This window comes from Apis cerana, linkage group LG6, assembly GCF_029169275.1.
Source record: "Apis cerana isolate GH-2021 linkage group LG6, AcerK_1.0, whole genome shotgun sequence".
In the NCBI taxonomy this organism is placed as follows: domain Eukaryota; kingdom Metazoa; phylum Arthropoda; class Insecta; order Hymenoptera; family Apidae; genus Apis; species Apis cerana.
This window is the reverse complement of record NC_083857.1, coordinates 16352217-16375055: the sequence shown is the minus strand read 5'-3', so window position 1 is coordinate 16375055 and position 22839 is coordinate 16352217. Positions and strand designations below refer to the sequence as shown.

At 23.3% G+C, this 22839-nt stretch overlaps 5 protein-coding genes across 11 annotated transcripts; 2 read left to right on the top strand and 3 right to left on the bottom strand.

Moving 5' to 3' along the window:
• Nucleotides 1-102: 102 nt before the first annotated feature.
• On the bottom strand, nt 103-2642 carry LOC107999112 (presenilin-associated rhomboid-like protein, mitochondrial). Of its 3 annotated transcripts, none has more exons than XM_062076826.1 (9): nt 2488-2642; nt 1779-1844; nt 1518-1704; nt 1261-1362; nt 1006-1171; nt 716-933; nt 550-651; nt 370-467; nt 103-308 (listed from the first exon to the last, which is right to left on the bottom strand). In XM_062076826.1, the coding sequence occupies exons 2-9, from the start codon at nt 1823-1825 to the stop codon at nt 212-214; spliced, it is 1017 nt and encodes a 338-aa protein (XP_061932810.1). In that variant the 5' UTR covers nt 1826-1844; nt 2488-2642; the 3' UTR covers nt 103-211. The 3 variants fall into 3 exon arrangements, with proteins under 3 accessions (XP_061932810.1, XP_016914271.2, XP_061932809.1); XM_017058782.3 differs by lacking the exon at nt 2488-2642 and adding an exon at nt 2309-2448; XM_062076825.1 differs by lacking the exon at nt 2488-2642 and adding an exon at nt 2100-2217 and having other exon boundaries at nt 1779-2028.
• A 45-nt stretch (nt 2643-2687) lies between these two features.
• LOC107999107 (chromosome-associated kinesin KIF4A) lies at nt 2688-8222 on the top strand. Of its 2 annotated transcripts, none has more exons than XM_062076819.1 (14): nt 2688-2826; nt 3288-3513; nt 3600-4035; nt 4133-4398; nt 4468-4905; nt 5365-5758; nt 5860-6226; nt 6302-6599; nt 6711-6838; nt 6981-7166; nt 7252-7422; nt 7500-7682; nt 7788-7861; nt 7943-8222. In XM_062076819.1, exons 2-14 carry the CDS (start codon nt 3288-3290, stop codon nt 7953-7955), a joined length of 3180 nt encoding a protein of 1059 aa, XP_061932803.1. In that variant the 5' UTR covers nt 2688-2826; the 3' UTR covers nt 7956-8222. The 2 variants fall into 2 exon arrangements, with proteins under 2 accessions (XP_061932803.1, XP_061932802.1); XM_062076818.1 differs by lacking the exon at nt 2688-2826 and adding an exon at nt 2865-2888.
• A 254-nt stretch (nt 8223-8476) lies between these two features.
• On the top strand, nt 8477-10745 carry LOC114577703 (uncharacterized). The gene is made up of 6 exons (XM_028667352.2): nt 8477-8873; nt 8970-9028; nt 9111-9236; nt 9516-9743; nt 10242-10430; nt 10509-10745. The coding sequence occupies exons 1-6, from the start codon at nt 8666-8668 to the stop codon at nt 10644-10646; spliced, it is 948 nt and encodes a 315-aa protein (XP_028523153.2). The 5' UTR covers nt 8477-8665; the 3' UTR covers nt 10647-10745.
• Nucleotides 10746-10753: 8 nt separating this feature from the next.
• On the bottom strand, nt 10754-11789 carry LOC107999106 (small ribosomal subunit protein uS12). The gene is made up of 3 exons (XM_017058773.3): nt 11635-11789; nt 11156-11315; nt 10754-11071 (listed from the first exon to the last, which is right to left on the bottom strand). The coding sequence occupies exons 1-3, from the start codon at nt 11636-11638 to the stop codon at nt 10804-10806; spliced, it is 432 nt and encodes a 143-aa protein (XP_016914262.1). The 5' UTR covers nt 11639-11789; the 3' UTR covers nt 10754-10803.
• A 1399-nt stretch (nt 11790-13188) lies between these two features.
• Nucleotides 13189-22839, bottom strand: LOC107999165 (mediator of RNA polymerase II transcription subunit 12). Of its 4 annotated transcripts, none has more exons than XM_017058848.3 (12): nt 22234-22839; nt 20941-21653; nt 19766-20546; nt 18882-19198; nt 18218-18749; nt 17531-18124; nt 15548-17262; nt 15035-15460; nt 14490-14961; nt 14097-14383; nt 13845-14006; nt 13189-13549 (listed from the first exon to the last, which is right to left on the bottom strand). In XM_017058848.3, exons 1-12 carry the CDS (start codon nt 22775-22777, stop codon nt 13343-13345), a joined length of 6750 nt encoding a protein of 2249 aa, XP_016914337.2. In that variant the 5' UTR covers nt 22778-22839; the 3' UTR covers nt 13189-13342. The 4 variants fall into 4 exon arrangements, with proteins under 4 accessions (XP_016914337.2, XP_016914339.2, XP_016914338.2 ...); XM_017058850.3 differs by having other exon boundaries at nt 14115-14383; XM_017058849.3 differs by having other exon boundaries at nt 14097-14380.

Here is a 22839-nt window from a genome sequence, read left to right as displayed (position 1 = left end):
AAATTTTAATTAAAAAGATTATTTAATATTATTGCTTAATTGGTTGTTTCTTGTTTCTTGTTTAATTTTTAATAATATTAATACTAAATTAATAAAATAAAATTCATTTTCTTTTTTATATAATTTCACTTTTTATAAATTTACAATTTTTCATAATGTTAAAAATATATATTAGTACATATTAATATCAATTATATATAACAAGTAGATATTAATGAGATCTAGGTGGTTCACGTAGTTGATGCCAAAATACTAATACCGGTTCACGTTTTTGCCATATGTTGGCATTACCCCACATTTGCCAAAATCTATAATAAACAAAAGTAAGAAATATATAGATTCATATAAGTTTTGAATATAGATGCTTACATTCCAAATAATGCTCCACCTAAATGTGCAGCATGATCAAGACGTTGCCAACGCATAAGACATCCCACAGTATCTAGTCCCATTACAGCTTTAATGGCCTTTTTATAAATATTTTTATTAAAATCTATTTTATGAAATTTAAATCTATATGATTAAAATTATTAATAAATATTAACATACCGAACTTGCTGTAAATTTCAACATAGGAAGGAAAACAATAGACAGATATACATTTGGAAACTGGGTACATACAAATCCAAGGACACCCATTATTGCTCCTGACTATAGTGCAAATATTAGTATGAATAAAAACATTAGAAATATAACTTTTAATATAGATACTCACAGCTCCCAAAGAAGGATCTTTTATACCAACTGTAGCTTTATATAAATAACTTGAAAAACTAGATACTACTCCACTAGTCAAATAAAGGGCCAAAAATTGTTCTCTACCCAATTCCGTAACAGCAATTTTACAGAAGTCATATAATACGTACATGTTGATAATTAAATGAAGAAGGGAATAATGAGAAAATGTTACGAATAACATTGGCCAACATCGGTCTTAATCAGAATATAAAATTTAAAATAACTTTTAAAATCTATATTATAATAAAAATTTTATATATTACTTACTAGATGTAGGATTGCTACAAAAATATCGATACATTGTTGGTCGAAATGCAGGTATATGCCATGATAAAAATACTAGCACATTTAAGAAACATATAGGAACAAATATTCTTTCTCCTTCTGATAAATTTCTCCACCAAGTTTCCATTTTATGTCTCCATCCTGTTCGCTAAATGAAATTAATATTTTATAATGAAACTAAAGAACATTATTTTTTATTTATATATAAAATTTTATATGTAATTTCAATATACAAACATGTATTCCCCATTGCTTATAATTTCTGATCATACTATAGGTTTTTTTTCTAATATGTTCATATTCCCAAATTGCAGCAGCAATAAATGTTGTTGCACTAAACTGAATTAATGAAAAAAAAGGAATTTATGATATTAAAATAATTAAATAAAACAAGTTTTTAATTTAAAAATTTTTAATAAATAAAAACTTTTTAATAAAAAAAAAGATTTTGTCAGTTAATTATATATTTATATTATTTTATACTAATGTCTTACCACAATAGTAAAAGTAAATGGTTTCCATAAACTGGAGGTATATCCTGATTGTTTATTAACAAAATCATTTGATATAGATAGTTTTGTTCTACCTCTCAATTTATGAATGTTTCTAATTTGTCTATACCCTTGTGTATATCCTTGAATAATACATAATTTAGATTTAAATTGTATAGACATAAAAACACTGAAAAAATAATAAATTAATATAATTAAAATTATTTATGAATATAAAAGTATAAATATAAAAACTTATCTTACCATTTACATGTATTATGGCCTAAATGAAAGAATGATTTAAAAGCCATATTGTAGGAAATTCAAAAACTGCAGAAAAATATCAATTGCAAATTGATTTCATAAGATATTTAAGTTACATGATATTACAATCAGGCAATATTCATTGCAATTATTATATTAATAATGAACAATAATAACAAATACAGATTTATAATTACTGATTTCCAAATTATTATTTATTTTTTATAGAAATCATTTTTATGAATTTTTTCTATAGATTTAAAAATAAAAAATTAGCAATTTTTTAATTATTCGCTTTTTAAATGTATAATTATTGTGCACCTTTTTATTGTAAACATAAATATAACCATAAATTAATTATTAATTATACAAAAGTCTACCACAAACCAAATGTTATAATGATTGATATATAAATTTCTAATTTTTTAATTATACATGTTCTAAATATATATTAAGTATATATAATAATATAGATAATTATAGTTATTTTATTAATCTCTTAACATGTAATGACTATGATAAATACATACATGAAAATTTCGCACTTAAAATCTTAATGCCGGAATCAGGCATAAATATATATTTATTGCTTAGTATATTTTTACTACAAATATTAAAAAAAAGTATAATATAAATTAGAAAGGTTAAGTAAACTATAGCATAACTTTTTAAACTAAATAATAATTTTCGTTTTATTTTTTTAATTTACATTTTTTATTTCTTTTTGATTTTTTTTTCATTTAATTTTATTTTATTAAAAAAAAATTTCTTTCTATTTTATTAATAAAATTTCTCTTTGATAAAATTTATAAAAAATATATTAATATAACAAATAATAACCAATTAAAAAACTGAACAATTTCAAATTCATATACCATACATGTAATTATATAGTTCATGCGAAACCGCATAATTTCAAATATATTGACAACGGTTGTTGGACGAGTTTAGAAATCAGTAATTATAAGTTTATATTTGTTATTATTATTATTATACAAAATAAAGTATAATATAAATATAAATACGAAATTTTAACGAATAAATTAAAGTAAGTAAATATTATTACTTCCAACTTACAAATATAATTTATATACTTATAAAATGAATCAGGTAATAATTACAATTTTTTTAATGAAATAAGATATCAGAAAAATTTGTTAAATTTATATTAAAAAAAGAAATTATTCTTAATGTATTTTATATTTTTATTTTATATTATTTTTAGAAATAGTAATATGTATAGTAATAATGCATAATAGTAATAACATATAATTTTTGTTAAAAATTAAGGTTTTCAATAATAAATAAATATATTATAAAAATTATAAAATAATGTAGAATTTGAAATAAAATAATTTGAATTTGAATAATTATATAAATATATATTATAAAAAAATTATTGTAAAAATATTATTGTATAAATAAATTATAAAATATTTTATAAAAATTATATTTTATGAAAGCTAAAATACAATTATCTATTTAAAAATACAATATATTTCAATGTAGATGAGTGAAGATTCAGTTAAAGTTGCTGTTCGTATTCGTCCATTAGTAAAAACTGAAATTGAACGAGGTTGTCAAACATGTTTAGATGTGGTTCCTGGTGAACCACAAATAATTGTATGTAATACAGCTAAAGCTTTTACATTTAATTATGTATTTTCGTCTGATGTTAGTCAAGAAGAATTTTATGATACTGCTATTAAAGATATGGTAAAAAATATTTTTCAAGGTAAAATTATATTATTAAAATAATTTCATAAAATATTATAATTGTATTTTATTTCAACAAATGGTTATATATCTTTTTTTTTATAGGCTATAATGTTACTATATTAGCTTATGGTCAAACAGGTAGTGGTAAAACTCATTCAATGGGTACAAATTATATTGAAAAAGAAGATATGGGTATTATACCACGAGCAGTATATGATATATTTAATATAATATCATCAAAGGAAGATTGGAATTTTAAAATTACAGTTTCATTTATGGAACTTTATCAAGAACAATTGTATGATTTATTAACTGATAAACAACGAAGTCAATCTATTGTTGATATCAGAGATGATGGTAAAAATATAAAAATTACTGGACTTGTGGAGAAAGAAGTTACAAATGCAATACAAGCATTAAATTGTTTAACACAAGGATCTTTAGGGCGTGCAACAGGTGCAACTGCAATGAATGCAAACAGTAGTCGAAGTCATGCAATATTTACTTTATGCATATATCAACATCAAAAAGATGATCTGTAAGTTATATATTTGAAAATTATAATATAACATTTTAATTTTTATGCATTTATGATATATATTTTAATATTTTATTTTTTTGTAAATATAATTTAGCAATACAGCAACAACTGCAAAGTTTCATTTAGTAGATTTAGCTGGATCTGAACGTAGTAAAAAAACTCAAGCAACTGGTGAAAGATTTAAAGAAGGAGTTAATATAAATAAAGGTTTATTGGCACTAGGAAATGTTATCTCTCAATTAGGTGAAGGTGGTTCTACAACATATGTTGGTTATAGGGATAGTAAACTGACAAGATTGTTGCAAGATTCTCTGGGTGGTAATTCCATAACTCTCATGATAGCATGTGTTAGTCCAGCAGGTTAATATAAATATAACATATATTTTATTTTTAATATTAGTATTTTTGTTTCATTTGAAATGCTTTCAGATTATAATTTAGATGAAACTTTGAGTACATTAAGATATGCAGATAGAGCATGTAAAATAAAGAATAAACCTGTAGTAAATCAAGACCCAAAGATTTCAGAAATAAATCGCTTAAATAAATTAGTACAAGAATTAAAAGTTGCTTTAGTGGATCATGAAATTAAAATTTCTTGTCCAATTGAACATCAAGAACTTGAAGCAAAAAATCAATGTTTGCAAAAAAAAATAAGAGATTTAACAGAAAAGTTAAATAGCAATTTAATTGAAGCTGTAACCATGCATGAGAGAGCAGAATTAGCTGAGCAAGCAAGAGAAAAAATTCAAACTGATATGATAAAGATATTAGAAGAATGTAAAGAACTTTTAAATGATCTTGATAAAAATCTTGACAAGCATGAATATCGAACAAGATTAGAAGTTTTATATTTAAAAATTCTTGGTAAGTAATAATTTTTTTTTAACATATACAAAATATAAAAATATATATGTTACAACTTATACAGATAATTTTATATTTTGATTTAAAATTTTAATATTTAAAATTGAAAAATTAGATTTGAAAATTAGATTTAAAGTTAAATTTTTATTCTTTTTTATCTCATTTTATTTGTAATAACTGAACTTATTAAAAAAATTATATATCATAGCTTGCAATAATTTTATTGAACAATTATAAAATTCCATTATTCTTTAACCAATTTTATTTATTATAATATTATATATAATATATTATATATTATATAATATATATAATATTATATAATATATTAGATTTTATTTTTTTAATTTATATTAATTGAATAATATTGCAAAAGATATTTTTATTATGAATTATAATTATGAATATATAAAATATTTAAAATATTTAAAATAAAATATTTTTATTTATAATAAATAGATATTCAAAATGATCAGAAAAAGACATCAGAAGAACTTATAAATTATGGAATAACGTCCATTAATGCAAATACATTTACAATAAATCGTGAAGAAAATATAGAACATGCATCTATGGAGGAAATATGTTCTCCAGATAGTTTAGATGATTTTGATGAAAAACAAGAAGAACATACTTTGCTTCAAGTTAAAAGAAACAATGAAGTACAAAATATTAATAAGGAGCTTGCTATTAAGGAAAGTCTTATATGTCAGCTTTTAAAAAATTCATCTCAAATCGTTGATTATTCTAAGGAAATACAAGAAATGGAACAGGAAATAAAAGCACTTCAGGCAGAAAAGGAAGAACTTTTGCAAGCATTACAAAATGTACAAACAAATAATGTTAGCTCAAAGTATGAAATTTAATTAAATATCAAAATTATGATTTATTATTCAATCATGATAATTATTTTTTAAATTTTGAAATTTATATTTTACATTATATATTTTGTAGATTGGCAGAAAGTAGACGTAAAAAAGTACAAGAATTAGAAAAGAAGATAACAGAATTAAGACGGAAGGTAACAGAACAAGATAAAATAGTCAAAATGAAAGACAAACAAGATCAACAAATAAAAAATTTAACAAATGAAATGCAATTATTAAAACAAACAAGAGTAAAATTAATTAGACAAATGCGCAATGAATCTGATAAATTTACAAAATGGAAAGAATCAAAGAACAAAGAATTAAATAGATTAAAAGATCAAAATAGAAAACAAGTGAACGAAGTGACACGTTTAAAAATGTGGCATAACAAACAAGAAATTGTGTTTAAAAGAAAAATGGAAGAAGCTTTTGCTGTTAATAAAAGATTAAAAGTAATAAATTAAATTAAATGTTTGTTATAATTTAATTAAACTTTTAATTAATTTTGTTTTTTATGTTACTTTTAGGAAGCACTTGATTTGCAAAAAAAAACAATTATGAGAAAAGAAAAAATTAACAGTACTAACACTGAAAAAATCAAAAGTTGGTTGACCCAGGAAATAGAAATATTAATAAGCACCATTGATGCAGAATATTCTCTCGAAAAACTAATGCAAGATAGAGCATCATTGACATCTATGTTAGAAAAATTTAAAAATAGCAATAATATAAATGAAACAAAAATTGCTAAACTTAATGAATTTTTAACTTTACGTAATACACAAATTACTGATCTTCAACAAAAACTAATTGAATCTGATCAAGGTAAGTATTCCATACTCTAAATGTATAATACATATTTTTTATAATTATTTTTATAATTATTAATTATAATGAATTATGAGTATGCTTTCATGTAAATATTTATTGATTTAGAAAATAGATCACATCTAAGATGGCAAAAAGTACATTCAATGGAAGAAGCAAAAATTACTTTGAAATTATTATTTAAATATATTGAAGAAGATAGAAGAAAACAATGTATAAAAGAATCTGAATTTATGGTTTGTATGAATAGTAAAATATATGTGAGAAAAAATTCTTTATATAACATCTTTTTTTATATAATTTATCTTTCAATTTAAACTCTTTATTATAGTTTTTCATCATAATTTTATAATAATAATTTTTATAATACAATTTTAGGAAAAATATGAATTGTTACAAGCACAGATGGATGAATATTATGTTAGACAGAAAGAAGAATGCATATCAAAACAACTTGTATTAAATGATACACATAGTATTGAAGAATATGAAAATGAAGATAACAACAAATTAAAAGAAGAATTGGAGCTTTACAAAGAAAAATGCCAAAAGCTTGAACAAACAGTTAATATATTGCTCAATTCAATTTTATTATTAAATCAATTAAAATATCATAATTGTTTTATTCTGTTTTTTTGGAATTTTTCAGCTCTTAAATAAAATACAAAATAAAGAAAATATGAAACCGAAAACAGTAAAAAAAGTAGAGATAGAAGAGTTTCCTTTAACAGATGATAGTATTAATGAAGAGGATGATGATATTGAAAAAGATCCAGATTGGAAACGAACGCCACTTTACAATCGCGTACAAAGTCTTATAGTAATTCATTGATTAAGCATATTTTTTTCAATATTCTTCCAATTATTTAATTGTGACTAATAATATAATTTTTTCAGAATACAACGAGAAATTTGCCATTTGAAGATATGTCACTAAAAGAAACATTAAATGGTGATATAAAATGTAATTGTAAAACAACTTGTGCTACACGTATTTGCAAATGTCGTAAAAGAAAAGCTATATGTGGTAATAATTGTAAATGTACTCTGGAACATTGTCAAAATAGAGATAAAAAAAATGTAAATTTATAATTAATTTTGATGATTACTTAAAATTATATAATAATATTATATATAATATTATAAAGTATATATGTTTATTGTATATTTGTTTTTTATTTTTAGTTAAATCGTACATTGTTTGTGGAAAATATAGAAGAAGAAAGAGAAAAATGTGATGAACTTGTCAAAAAACCAAGGTATTTATATTGTATTTATATATTTTCAATTATACAACTGTCTTAATTTGATTTAAAATTTGATTTGTTTTCTTTAAATAGATTGCTGGATTAATAATAATGTTATCAGCATCATCAATGTCAACAATAGTGTACTATATTGAAAGTGGTCAAAAGTACAAATTAAAAAAAATATATTTTGTATCATAATTTTTCAAAAATATTTTACAAACAGAAAGCAATATTTTCTGACTATGGAATATTGATTAAATTTTATAGTTATAAGGAATTAGCTATTAATTATATATAAATTTAATAATCGTTATTTAATTGTATACTTATTAAGTAATGTGACAATAAAATTTTATACTTTGTAACAAAATATAATTGATATTATTATCATATCACTTTTTTTATTTCTTTTATTTGATATGTTTAAAATTATTACAAGAAATATTACAAAAAATTTAAACTTTTTGCAGTAAAGTCCTAATTATAAAATTTTGTTTTTTTTTGTGATATAATTTTATTAATAAAATGTGAAATTAAATATATTAGATTTATAAAAATTGACCAATCAAATCCATATTCTTTTCATTGCCAACTTACCAGCAATACATAGTACTAAAATATATGTAATTTTATAGATGTTATATATTTACAAGTAATTTACTTTGAATTGTAACTATGCGTTCTTTTATTTAATTTGCATTATTATAAATTATTATAAAAAGATATATATTAAAAGATTTAAAAATAAAATAAATGAGATATAAAATATAATTTATATATAATAAAACAAAGATTTGTATTGTGCTTATAATAATGAGTAATATAGAAGAACTTATGACCGATTTTTATAACATTTTAGTACAAATAAGATATCCAAAAATTACAACAGCGTCAATAAAAAATTTAGAATTGACAATTCTTAGTGGAGAAAATCGACTTTCGTTATTGTCTTGGCTTTTGGCTGAAAAATCTCCTGCGACAGCCGTAAAATTACAAAAATTAAAAGGCACTGCTTTAGAAGGTTTGTTATAATTGTATAATATTTAATATTTTATACATTATAATATATAAGATTTTTTTTTACAAAAGAATTATTGATCATTTTCACTTTTTACAGAAGAATTATTAATGTCTTATTCTGAAATTGGTATTTGCAATAATAAGAAATTATTATTGGTTTGTAATTTATTAAATTCCTTATATTATTTTTTTAATTTTTTATATTATTTATACATAATAAAAATATATTCATTTGCAGGGAAATTGTTCATTGGAAAAACAAATTCCAACTTTAAGATTATTATTAGATTTTATAAAGTGTATATTTATAGAATCTTCTGAAATTAAATATGATATAAAAAAATCAACTGATGATATATTTAATGTAATAAACAAATATTTGAAAAATAAATATATAATTTAGACTTATATATATTAAATGAGATATATAGCATAATAAGTTATTATCTTCAAAATTAATATATGTATTTATGTAACTCATTTCAGATTTTTTGAATATATTTTATAAAATATGTTTTGATATATTTTTTAAATATTATGAACTATTTTTAAAAAATTTATTGTTATGCTTTATATATCATATAATTATTATATGTAATATTAATACATTTATATATATATATAATATTTATTTTTATATCAGGTTTATACAATTGAAGATTCAAGTACATTCACATATAATATTGAACCCCAATTAAATTATTCTGAATCTATAGAATATTTTGACAATTTGCAAAAATGTTTAAATGAACATCAAGAATTATCATCAATTTATAAATCTGAAAACAAAGAATATTTAACAGAACATGATTCATGTGAAGTGATATGTAATTGGAATATAACTGAAAAAGGAACGATTTTTTATGAAACAGTAAGTAAATATATTTTATATTATATATAATATATATTATTATATCATAATATATTTAATATATTTTTTATTTGGGTTTCAAAAAAATCAAGTAAATATGCATATATTTAATTTTAATATTTATTTTCAAATTTTTTTTAATGTATTATTCATTTCACCATTCATGATTTATAAATTAATTTAATAATTTATATTATAATCATTTCTTTATTGATTGCATTATATATTATGTAGTATTATACAGAATATTTGAATTGAAATGAAACAAATATAAAAATTGATATATAAAAATGTTAGGAGATAGATTATCTCACTTCATCTATATAATTATTTATAATTTTTAAAAAGTAAGTTTCAATAGATATTTTTATATGAACATTTATATTTGTTTTAATTTCTAGAATTATCTTTTAAATTTTATATTTTTATTTGCCTAAATATTTTTTTATATCTTTTATGCTAAAATAATATAATTATATCAAAATATAAAAAATATAGGATGAAAATAAGGAAAATAATAAAATTGATCAAGATTTATTTAATGAAGAGAAAAAAAAATTTATAGAAACATTCTTATCAATTGAATCATGCAAATCAATTTTTGATACAAAAACTATAATAAATAATATATATTCCATGGATGCTGATATTAATGATATATATACAAATTTTTCTTCTTTAACACAGGTTTATATTTTTATATCTATTAATATTAACATTAATTTATAAAAATATTTATAATTTTCATAATAAATTAATGTTTAGTTCTTACAAGCAAGGAAAGAAATATTGGAGACCAATATACCAAAAGAAATAAAGAAATCAAATACTCCATTAAGTGAAATTATTGAAAATACTATGAGAAATACTGAAGAAGCTATAAATATTAAATTGGAAAATTAATTTGTAATACTAATTTTCTTAAGTGTTCTTTAAATCAATTTCTAAATTTATATTTTATGTAATTTCATTAAAATAAAATATTTATAGGTGTAATAATAATATATTAATTTATTTAAAAATTTTTATATAGATTTATTAGAAATACATGACAATGATTCTATGATCTAGGTCGCTCTTTCTTTTCTTTATAAAGAGCAAGTAATGAAACATTAGCAACTTTCACTACTTTGAACCGAACTCCTGGAATATCACCTACAGCATGACCTTTACGACCAAATCCTGCGACTAAAACTTCATCATTTTCCTCAATATTATTTAAACAACCATCTCTAGGTACAAAAGCTGTAATTTTCTTGCCATTTTTAATTAATTGTACTCGTACGCATTTACGGATAGCAGAATTTGGTTGTTTCGCTTCTACACCACTAAAAGAATAACATTTAATTATAATAAATAAATATTTACAAAAACATTTCAAATAAAAAAAATATTAATATAAATATACATACACTTTTTCTAATACAATACCCTTTGCATGAGAAGCACCACCGAATGGATTAGCCTTCCACCTTGTACCCAAATGAGCTTTTTTATAATCTTTATCATTCCAACGTTGATCCCGTCTATGATTTACATGCTTACGTGCAGTACGAAGACCACGCGGTTTACCTATAAAAAGTTAGGTTACATGTAATTTTTGTTTAATACTATTTAATTTTTTTTTAATTTTAATTTATTACTTGTATTTCTCATTAAAAAAATAAGAAATGTTATAAATTATAAAAAATAAAATATTAATTTCATGATAAATTTAATTTTAGATACATTGTATTCAATATAATTTAATATAAATTAGTTAAGAATTTTTTATTAAATAACTTAAGAAAATTATAATTGAGAGCATTAAATAATCAGTAAGGACAATATACATTTAATGATAAAAATTTAAATTTCTAAAAACAACGTAATTTCAACATCGACCACTTACCCATCTTACTCAGTATGCTGCAAAACCGGAAGAGAACTAACTTTCATTAACGGAAATATCATATAAATTTTACTAGTACATTTAAAAAGAAGATATGTTTATTGTAACATAAATACGAATATAATATTTTTTCTAAAAAATTATTATATTTTATTTCTTTACAAAACGTTATTTTATTTATAAGAATTATTTATTTCATTTAAATAAATTATCTTCTATAGATATTTTTTGTAATTATAATAATTTATAATATAACAAAATTTTATATTAAATTTAAATGTTATCAAAAAACAAACATAAGAAATATATTATAAGAAATATTTCGTTTCCAAGAGAATATTTTTAAAATTTTTAAGATATAATGATACATGTCACTAAATTATAAAAAATGACATATAATACAATTTTAGTTATTGGTTGACAAAATGTAAATAGAATATCGATTAACATTGTTATTTAAAATGCGCATTTTTATTTCATATTTCTATTTTAAATTTTAATATTTAATTAATTTATAAATTAATTTAATTTATTTTTTTTATAAATAAATTTTTTTATATTTTATATTATATTTATATATAATAATTTGATTCAGTAAATAATATATATATTTTTTTATATAATATCATTTTGTCATTATATATAATAATTTCATTTAAGTAATAAAATTATTTTCATTGAGTTGAATTATTAAATGTAAACACAATCAAGCGATTAAAATTTATAACAAAATAATATTTGAAATAATTATAATAATAAAATATTTACAATAATTAAATATAATTTAATTAATTGAATTTAAGTGAATATAGTATTAATAGACTAATACATTTAAATAAAAAAGAATTGAAATATTATAATATATATTTTTTATAAATATATAATATATTTATATAAAAAATATATATTTAATATTTAAATAAATAATTATTAAAGGCTGTTCAAAAAAAAATAATTTTATATTATTTATGTATATATTTATATTATTTATATGTTTATTATTTGTTTTTTTGTTTATGTTTTTATTAATACACTTATTATATATATAATAAATTAAGTAATAATGTTAGTTAATCTATAATAAACTTCTTTAACATATATAATACAATATTTTAACTTCTTTAACATATATAATACAATATTTTAAAAAGTTATTTTCTTTTTTTTTAAATTTTGTAAAAAAAAATGTTATATTTTATAAATGTTTTTACTAATATAAGATATTTTTATATTAATAAAGATATTGATAAATTTATTTTTTATATTCATATTTAGAATATTTAATGTAGATATATAAAACAATAAATTTTATTAATATTAATAATCAAATTTTATTTAATTGTTTATCTGTAATCAATTTGATAAATAAGTCATATTATATTATTTATTATTAATAATTTCAAAATGCAATTTATCAGTTTTATAAAAAAAAATTTGTATTTTAATATATTTGATTTGCAAATATATGAATCATAAACTGCTAAAAAAAAATAAATAAAAGTTTTATATATATAAACTATTAATATTAAAAACAAGTAAAAACTAAAGAAATAATTTTTAATGCTTTTCTGAAATTCCTTTTATTTTATTGCCTTTGTCATGGCACGCTTTACACATTCATTGTAAATTAAGTTACATAACTCTTGCGAACTAATTTACACGCTTTATGTAAATTATACAATTATCGTAATTATTTACATATTAAATCCTAATAAGGCGGCGGTTGATGTTGATAATGTTGCGGTGGTTGACTCAAGTGCCGCTGTAAATGCGTTACCAATTGCTGAGTTGGTTGTTGTCCAGCAGCATTACCTTGTTGTTGCTGCTGTTGTGCCTGTTGTTGTTGTTGTGCTTGTTGTTGTTGTTGCATTGCAAGCATTTGTTGTCTCATACGTTGTTGGTTTATCGCCTGTTGCTAATAATTCAAATTCATTAAAACTAACTATTTAAAATAAATTTAATCTAAAAATATGTGTGTATGTTATGTTTATATTTTTTTATATGTATAAATAAACTCAATACAATAAAATTATGATACTTTTGATTTTTTTAATTATAAAAAATTAAAATTTATAAAAGATTTCATTATTTGCTTTTTTTACATGATATTAAACAATTGAAATAAATCCAAATTTTCAATATGATACAATTCTATATTAAGATATTTCAAATCTATGATACAAAAAAAAATAATAGTATAATGAACTTACCTGTTGAAATTGTTGATTTTGTTGTAAACCAACATTACTAGTGCCTACACCTGTTACTCCAACTGTACCAGGTTTCCCACTAGTTTGTCGATATGGTGGTGCTGGTTGATTTTGAACTCCACCTCCCATTGGACCCATTGTATTCATTGTGACATTTGGAGCCTAAAAAATATAAATAATATATTTTCAATTCCGTTTCAAAAAAAATTTCGAAATGTTTGTTAAAAATATTTTTATTAAAATTATATCTACTTTTTTCTTAAATGGTACCTGAAGGTACGGTGGTCTTGTAGCTCCAGGTTGCATACGTTGCTGTGGTATATATTCTTGTCCTCTTTGAGGTCCCATTATTTGTTGTTGATTAGTAAACATCATATTCTGTTGTTGATTTATTAAACCTTGTTGTTGCTGTTGCTGCTGCAATAGTTGTTGCTGTTGTTGCGCCTGTTGAGGTGCTTGCTGTTGTTGTTGTTGCTGCTGTTGTTGCTGTGGTATCATTTGTTGACCTCCATATCCTGCATAATTTTGATTCATTCCTGCTAAAAAATATTATTTGTAATATATAATCTTTAATTATAATCTTATAATCTTATAATCTTTAATTATATAATATTTATTACATAAAATAAATTGTCATTATATTACCTTGTTGCATTCCAGTGTACATTCCTTGTTGTTGTGGTTGCTGTTGCTGTTGTTGTGAAGCAAACATTCCTTGTTGTGGATTAATATTAGGAGCTCCATGTTGAGCTCTTAATTGTTGCCTAATGAATTGTTGTCTCTGCATTCCTTGAAACGCTCCTGGTCCACCAACAGGTGTAGCATTTGGTTGTTGTTGAGAGTTTATTAATTGATTGGACGGTAATCGTAAACGTAACATGTGAGAAAGTGCTTGTTTTGATTGATTGTTCATGCCTGGCCTATCATATCTTGGTCCAACTGGAGTTGGTGGTAATTGTTGACCATATCCATATTGTTGAGCTGGTGTATGAGTTTGTTGATTAGTATACCAAGGTTGTTGATGTTGTGGTGGTTGATTAGTAAACATTCCAGGTTGTTGACTGACAGGTACTTGTTGATTTCCAAATGCCATTTGTTGTAATTGATTTGGTGGTTGCTTCATACAAAATATAAAAAATATTAAAAACTGAAAAAATATTAAAAATTGAAATAAAAAGTCAAAAAAAAACCTGAATTTGTTGTGAGACAGGTGTAGTAGGTGTAGCAGCTCCTTTATTTCTTCTATGTCTTCGAGTCTTCATAGCCTTTCCTTTGCTATTGGTAATAGTATTACCAATTCCACTACCACCAACACTGCCTGCTACTCTTCCAGGGGAATCAATACTCATAGGTGTATCAGCTTTACCAGGTTCTGATTCCTTTTTGTCTGGTTCTAAATCTTCTGGAGGTAATGGTGGTGGATCCAAATAATGACTAGGAGGTCTAATTTGACTGTGTGTATGATATCGTAAAAGTTTATGAGCATTTTGGTATGTAAGAGGTTTACGTTCTAATTTAACTGCTCTAAACCAAGCCCAGGAAATAGGTGCTGGATTTTTATGGCCTTCTAACACTTCCCATGCAGATACTCTTTGAGAATCACATACTTGCAAACCCTAATTTAACATATATTTATATCATTTTCTTTTTTCTTTTATTAAATTAAAATACTATACAAAATATTTTAATTTATGTTTCTTTACCTGTTTCTTATCAATACTATCAAAACCAGCTATTTTATTGCCTTTTGTATCTGTTAAACATCCAACTGGCTCACATGTAATAACTTCCATTGTTAATTTTGGCAGTGGTAACAATTGTCTGACATATCGAATACTTGAAGAATTTCTATCACCAAGTTCCTTTTTTAACTTTTTCATCAAATTTTGATAGTGTTTCTTATTTTCGTCTTTTTCAGATTGTGAATCAGAAACTAGTGTAGAATGTATTAAGGTTGCTAACATATCTATAACAGTGGTAAATAATTCGGAATTATTATTTAAATCTATAACACCATAGCTAACCAATTGAACCAATAAAATAGCCCAGTCTGTCGTAGCGGTAGTATTTCTTTGTATAGTATCAAAAACTCCACCGACGAGACTAAATCTTAATTGCAATGCATCTTGCAATACTTCTCTCGTTTTAGGATCTTCGGTAGCGAAATTTTTCTCTTCTTTACTGATATTTAAGAACTGCGATAATTGTGAATGTAGAGACATCAGAAGACCTTCTCTTTGATCATCTTGACCTTTAAGGCAAGTGAGTACTAATGAAAGAAAAGGTTGATGATTAAATAAAGATGGTGATTTTGATCTATTTCTCTCACGACCTGTTGCCGTCTTTGACCAATTTCCAGATTCTAATACTTGACCCGCTACTTTTAAAACTCGACCTTGTACCGCACTTGGTAATTTTGAAACGAGTGGCGCAACTAACCATATTGAACCAGATCGTTTATCTGATTTACTAGTCATAGTATTCAATTGAAACACATCAATTGCAGCTTTAGCAACAGTATCTAACCATTGTGAAAGTTCGTTTGATCCTGGAGGAAATTGTTTATACATGAGTTGCAAATCAAGCCACGACATTCTTAAACTCCATTGTTCCAGATTTTCTAATATATTTGTTATGTGAGTCTTTTGATCAATAAATGCATCTGTAGAAGTTTCAGGATAACAAATCATATGAAGTAATCGTTGAGCTTGACGAGGTGTCAGCATATTATCAAGCAACATATCAGGATGACAAAGTTCTTCTGGATTTTGCAAACATCTTTCTAGTACCCATTCTTGACTGCAAATTTGTCTAAGAACATGTTGTGCGAAGTCTGACAATCCTTTTACATTTTCTGTAGTCATTCCAGCACTACTACTAGACGAAGATATTGCTAAATCAAGTCCCAAATCATCGCCACCTCCTAAAATATCACTGGTACCTAAGATATGGCTAATAGATAATTCACTTGGTCCACCTGTAGTCACACCAACACCAACACCAACACTTGCTGGTCCCCCTGCTTTATTTGAATGATTCATTTGTACATCTGGTTTCTTTGGTGGTTGTTTACCAGCAGTTGCATCAGCAACAACTAAGATTGCTTTAAGTACAGCTAAAACTGGACCAACTCTAATATTATTGTGAGCAGCTGCCAGCAAATGTCTGTCACAACTTAATTTTATACTGTAACCTCTGGAATTTCCATTTGGTAAAGGATGAGGACTTGTGCTCACAGAATATAGTGCTGGTTGAGGACATTCAACTGTTTTAAAAAGTCGTAGAAGTAAATGACATGTTAAACGTGCTCCAGCTTCAGCTTCCATATCTGCATCTCCACGACCTTCATTACAAGCTTTAACTAATGATGGCAATGCTATATGCACAACAAAATCTTCTAAAGAAAAACAATGTCTTGCTGTAAATAGAAAAAAATTATTTTAATTTTTTTAATTAAATTATTTTATTTTAATTATTTATATTTAAATTATCTATTATAATTATTAATAAAAATTTTAATAAATTTAATATTTCATCAAAGATGTCTATTATGATAATATATTAATTTCTATTAATTTGTTATTATTTTATATATTTAATTTAATACAAAATTGTTGAGTATTTAAAAACTTTTTTACAAATAAAGACAACAAAGTTAATAAATATAAATTTAATATAAAATTTACCAATTAAAATTGATGTGAATACAGCCAAAGAATTATGTATACTTAAATCTTGTACATCAACTTGATTTAATACATCAATATAAAAAGTAGAACTATTTGAAGAACAACAAAGTGCCATAAGAACTCCAAGCCATTCAGCATTAAGTGCATTACAGCAAGCTGTTAATTCTGCACATGTTATTGCGATATCGTTTAATTTATCGTTATCCGTTTCGCTACAAACTGCAACTATTGCATTGCAAACAAAACTATAGCGATTTGCCGGTGTCTCATTCAATTGTCTAGCCCATTGTGGTTCGATTTTCCCTCCTCGTCTTGGACTAGTAAAAACGTCTACCATGAATTGCGAATTATATACATGACTCGATGTTGTCGGTTGTAATGTACTATAAAGAGCTGTTCGAATTTTAGGATAAGCATTACTAAATGCTTCCACTCCATGTGGTTTCGTTTTCAGCAAAGAACAAGATGAATATAAATCGTAAAGATGTGCCAATACGCATCGTTCAGCAGAACTACAATCGCTAGGATTAGATACATGCTTTACCACTTTACAAAGTAAGTCAAATACTGCCGTTGTTTGTTCCGGAGACACTGAAATAATTAAGCTAAGTATTTAATGTCTATTTCTTAAATATTCCACAAAATATATATATAATAAATTTTATTTATAATATTAATACTTACATAACAAACAACGATGATATCTTCTTAATACTCCTACAACATACAAACTTAAACTTGTAGTATAACTTCTAACAAGCTGACTATTTCTAACTCCTAATTGTGTTTCAACTTCTGGAAGTTCCTTTAATATTTGTATGCAAACATCTATTAAACCATATATATTTAATGCTAATTCCATTAAATCGAATAAAAATGCTACATGTTCTTGAACGGGTAAATAAGACGATCCAGCCAGCGCAAAAGTATTTAACATTTCTATAACTTGTGTTGCACATTGCCATGTTACTACATGTTGATCAAAATAACTCAAATTTTGAAACTTTAATGTAATTGCCTCGAAGTTAAATTCATTCCGAGAATGTTTCTTTACTTTTCCACCTTCCGCAACATCAATACTAAATTTTTTTCCAAATAATTTGCATACTTCTTTAGTCATTCTTTTAACAATGTGTCTAGCATCATCTCTAACGCGACCAACTCCGTAGAGTAATACATGTCGTTGATTACAATCATGTTGACTACATGTTTCATCCTAAAAATAAAATATAAAATTAATTAGATATATATATATAACATCTGGTAATTTATATATATTAATATTTTAATTTATATATGTATATATAAAATTGTTTGTATATATAATATTTTGAATATTAATTATTACTTGTGGTAATGGAAAATGTGTTGTATATAACAAATGTCTACTATGACTTGATGGTATTTTTGAATCCAATCCTTCTTGAGTTCCATGTCCAGCTAGTGCATCTTCTTTAGGACTATCTGGAGCATCCATACTATTTTGTTGGTCTTCTTTAATATGCTGTAATAATTTATCCAAATCATCGTCGATTTTACTATCATCATAATCCATCGTTCGTCCATGATCTGATACTTCCAATTTTGTTTCTATTCCAGGAAATAAGCATTCTTCATCAATTGGTTCTCGATTATTTGGAGTTCCAGGTTTGCTAGCTGCAGGACCTAAATAAGATAATAAAATTTGTATAGTTTATAGTTATATTAAAAAATTTAACATGAATAGTTATGTATTAAAATAATCTAACATTATGTAAAAATATTTTTATTAAATATTTATAATAATAAAATTTATAAAACAAATATAAAATTGCACAAAAATAATATTATGTCTTAACATAAATCTTAAAATACTATGAAATCTAAAATTAATTTTTCATAATTTTTTAGCATTTTAATTCTTAGAATTTAATAAAAAAATTTGTAAAAAATTTGTTTTGTTGAAAATTTGTCAAGTTTATAATGTATGAATTTTTGTATACATTTAAATAATTAAAAATAAGATAAAAATGAGATAATTCAAATTTTCCTTGAAACTATTCTTATATATACTTATATATACTTTTAATTATTTAAATTCTTTTTTTTCATAATATAATTTGTCATGAAATCAAATAAACTCAATTCAAAAATAAGTTTGGTCTTTTTTATTCAGTTATATTCTTCATTTAAAACTAATACTTTTTAATATTTAAAACAGATTTTTTTAAAATATAATTAAATATATACTACCTTGTATGAGATCTCCTCTTGAAATGAGTGTACACATATATGCATCATGTGAAAATACATCATGTCTAATTAATTCTGAAAATAAGTGAACCAAATTTGTAAACTGAACTTTTGATTGAGTTGTTGTATTATCTAGTACCGGGGCATCCATATCCAAAAATTTCATAAGTAATGACTGAAAAATCGGAAGCACGGGTGGATTTCCATTACTACAGATACTATCTTTATCATCATTATCATTTGTTTCTCCAGTAACTTCACTTTGTCGTTTTTCCAGTAACTTTGCAACTGCCATTGCTCTATGTTCTCCCCATCTTTCTGCACTTACTGCCCATTCACATAAAATTTCAACTACAGCAGAATCTTGTTGCGGATTATATTCTGTTTTTGCATCTCGTTCATTGGTATTATCTTTCAATGGTGATGTAAATATTTTAGCATATAATGTATCTAAAGAATTGCTAGAATCCATCCTATCAAAACTATGCCGATCTAGAGCATCTAATGCAGCTAATACTTTAGTAGTTGTTATTCCAGCACTGCTTTGTTGCCATTTGTCACATGACCATTTTCCTTCAGCAGCTTGAGATCTTGCTCGAATATTTTTTTGAGCAATTTTCAATTGCTTTATTATTGGATTAGTTGCACTTATAGGTGGACATGGCAAAGCTGTAGGAGGACACTGTAGATAATCTAAAGGAGAACCATTTAATACAGATGGTGCTTTTCCTTCACCAACACTATTCCACACTAATGCAGTGGGACATTCTAATGTAATAACCTGGCAAAAAGTTTATTATATAAATAAATTACTATATTATTATTATATTAAGTGTAAGTTTATTTCTATTCTAGCATATTAATATATATATTAAAAATTATCAATAATACATAATTCTTAACATTTCATAAAATAAAAATATTTTTTTTACATTATTTGAGTAAAAATAGAAAAAATTAAAAAATTTAAATTTATATTTCTTTAATTGAATATTCTATTATAAATTTTTCACTCTCAGATTTACTTTTAGAAAAGAAAATATTTATTTTTCAATTATAATACATTAAATATATTATAACATATATGATATAATATAATATAATATAATATAATATAATATAATATATTAATATATATTATATTTTCTTGTATTATTATATTTTATAAATCTTACCTGTATTATTGTTGATAAACTATAGATTACATCTCTGTGATGTGGACAAGATAAATAATCATTAAAAGCAATAGTTAATGGATTTTGAATTTGATTAGCAATGGCAGTATCTTTTCCAATATTTACATCATTTTTACTTATTGTTGGACTTTGTGGATTAGTATTGGTTTCCACATTATTACACATATGTGCCAATTTACGACAACACAGATATGCTAAACGTCTAGCTAATAATTCAGATTGTACAAATTCTTCTAAATATTGTAATGCTAATGGTAACAGGAGTTTCAAAATTCCATTTTCCGAAGGAGAAGATTTAATTTTGTCCAATAATTCTAGAATCCATTGTAATAATTCTTGCCTATCTAATAATCCCTCTTCAAACATATATTTTGCCAATTGTACACAATAATGCCATTGTTTTAGAGCTATTTTATGCTCCTCATTTATGGCATTTCCAGTTATTACTTGATTATTTGAATTTGGTGTAGCTGGTTGATTATTGGCAACTCCATTGTTACTATTAGTATTATTACTGACATTATTGTTACTATTATTATTACTACTATTATTTCCAGTATTATTTCCATTACAAGAATTGCTTGTAATACCATTAGTATTAGTATTATTTGTTATATGATTATTTATATGATAATATTCTTGTAATTTTGAAAGTTGATCTTTCAAGAACTTAATAAGTGTTCCTGTCCATTCTAAATAAACAAACAAAAAAGTTACAAATAATAAATAATAGTACATTTATTTATTTTAAAGAAATATGTAATAAATACAAATAACTAATCAGAAATTATTATTAAAATAATTAAATTAAAATAATTATATAATTAATTATATAATTAAAATAAATATACATTATTAAATTTAAAATATTAAAATATATATGTATGCATGTACATATATTTATATATTTTTAATATTTATAATAAAATAAATATTTATAATAAATATAAAACATAAATATTTATAACATAAAATATAAAATATTTATAATAAAAATATAAATAATTATCATATGAAAGCAAATATAAATTAAAAATTATAATTTTAAATATGTATTGAACATATTTATTTTTTATCTATATAATTTTAATCTATATAATTAATCTATATAATTTTTGATATATAAATATATAAATATATTATTATTATTATTATTTAATATATAAATATATTATTTCACATGTATATAAATATATTAAAAAAATTTATAGAATTCTATTTTTTTGTTAGATTTTAATGGAATTAACTTATATATGATTTAATAGACTTTACCTGTAGTTGGATCAGGTAATTGTCTTTTTTTTATTTTAGCTTCTGATACTGCTACTGTATAAGCAGAGCTAAGTTTAATGAACCAAGCTGCTCGTAGCATTGGTACTTGATATTCGCAAAGCATCATGAATATTTCTTCTTTCTTGTTGAAGTTAGGTGCCTTTTTAGCAAGAGCTATCAATGGTTTACATCCAGACAAATCTTTGAACCATGCCTCAATGCCATTTTTTGTTCTGGCAGTTACTGGCCAGAAATTATCCTTTGGATTAATCTGTTGTCGTTTTCTTGCTGTGTCTGGCATTGTAGAAAGTTCTTCTTTTTTCGCTAAAATTGCATTAAAATATGCTCCTACTTTGGCAGCAGTGACATTACAATGTCTTGCGGTACCAAATTCCTCTGACATTTGGGGCATTGTAGCAAAACCAAGTTTAACATTTGTAGATGTAAGTTCATCTTCTTTCTGTTTAGGTTCTTGAGGATAAACGTCAGGCGGCCCTAATTTTGGCCGTTTTAGTGGCCTCTTTTCATACAATATTCCCATCATGGTATAAAGAAATTATCAAAATTGATAGATGTCTATTGACATTGTTTAAGCATACATTAAGC

Coding starts and splice junctions, on each gene's coding strand:
- LOC107999165 (XM_017058848.3), bottom strand. CDS start 22,777: ATGATGGGAATATTGTATGAAAAGAGGCCACTAAAACGGCCAAAATTA. Junction 20,547..20,940: donor GTTTATCAACAATAATACAG/GTAAGATTTATA, acceptor ACTTTTTGCCAG/GTTATTACATTAGAATGTCC. Junction 13,550..13,844: donor AAAATCAACAATTTCAACAG/GTAAGTTCATTA, acceptor TTGAATTATTAG/CAACAGGCGATAAACCAACA.
- LOC107999112 (XM_062076826.1), bottom strand. CDS start 1,825: ATGGCTTTTAAATCATTCTTTCATTTAGGCCATAATACATGTAAATG. Junction 1,363..1,517: donor CATTTACTTTTACTATTGTG/GTAAGACATTAG, acceptor TCATTAATTCAG/TTTAGTGCAACAACATTTAT. Junction 309..369: donor GGTGGAGCATTATTTGGAAT/GTAAGCATCTAT, acceptor TGTTTATTATAG/ATTTTGGCAAATGTGGGGTA.
- LOC114577703 (XM_028667352.2), top strand. CDS start 8,666: ATGAGTAATATAGAAGAACTTATGACCGATTTTTATAACATTTTAGTA. Junction 9,029..9,110: donor ATAATAAGAAATTATTATTG/GTTTGTAATTTA, acceptor ATTCATTTGCAG/GGAAATTGTTCATTGGAAAA. Junction 9,237..9,515: donor CAACTGATGATATATTTAAT/GTAATAAACAAA, acceptor TTTTTATATCAG/GTTTATACAATTGAAGATTC.
- LOC107999107 (XM_062076818.1), top strand. Junction 4,906..5,364: donor TTTATATTTAAAAATTCTTG/GTAAGTAATAAT, acceptor TATAATAAATAG/ATATTCAAAATGATCAGAAA. Junction 7,683..7,787: donor AAAATAGAGATAAAAAAAAT/GTAAATTTATAA, acceptor TTTTATTTTTAG/TTAAATCGTACATTGTTTGT.
- LOC107999106 (XM_017058773.3), bottom strand. Junction 11,072..11,155: donor GGTATTGTATTAGAAAAAGT/GTATGTATATTT, acceptor TTATTCTTTTAG/TGGTGTAGAAGCGAAACAAC.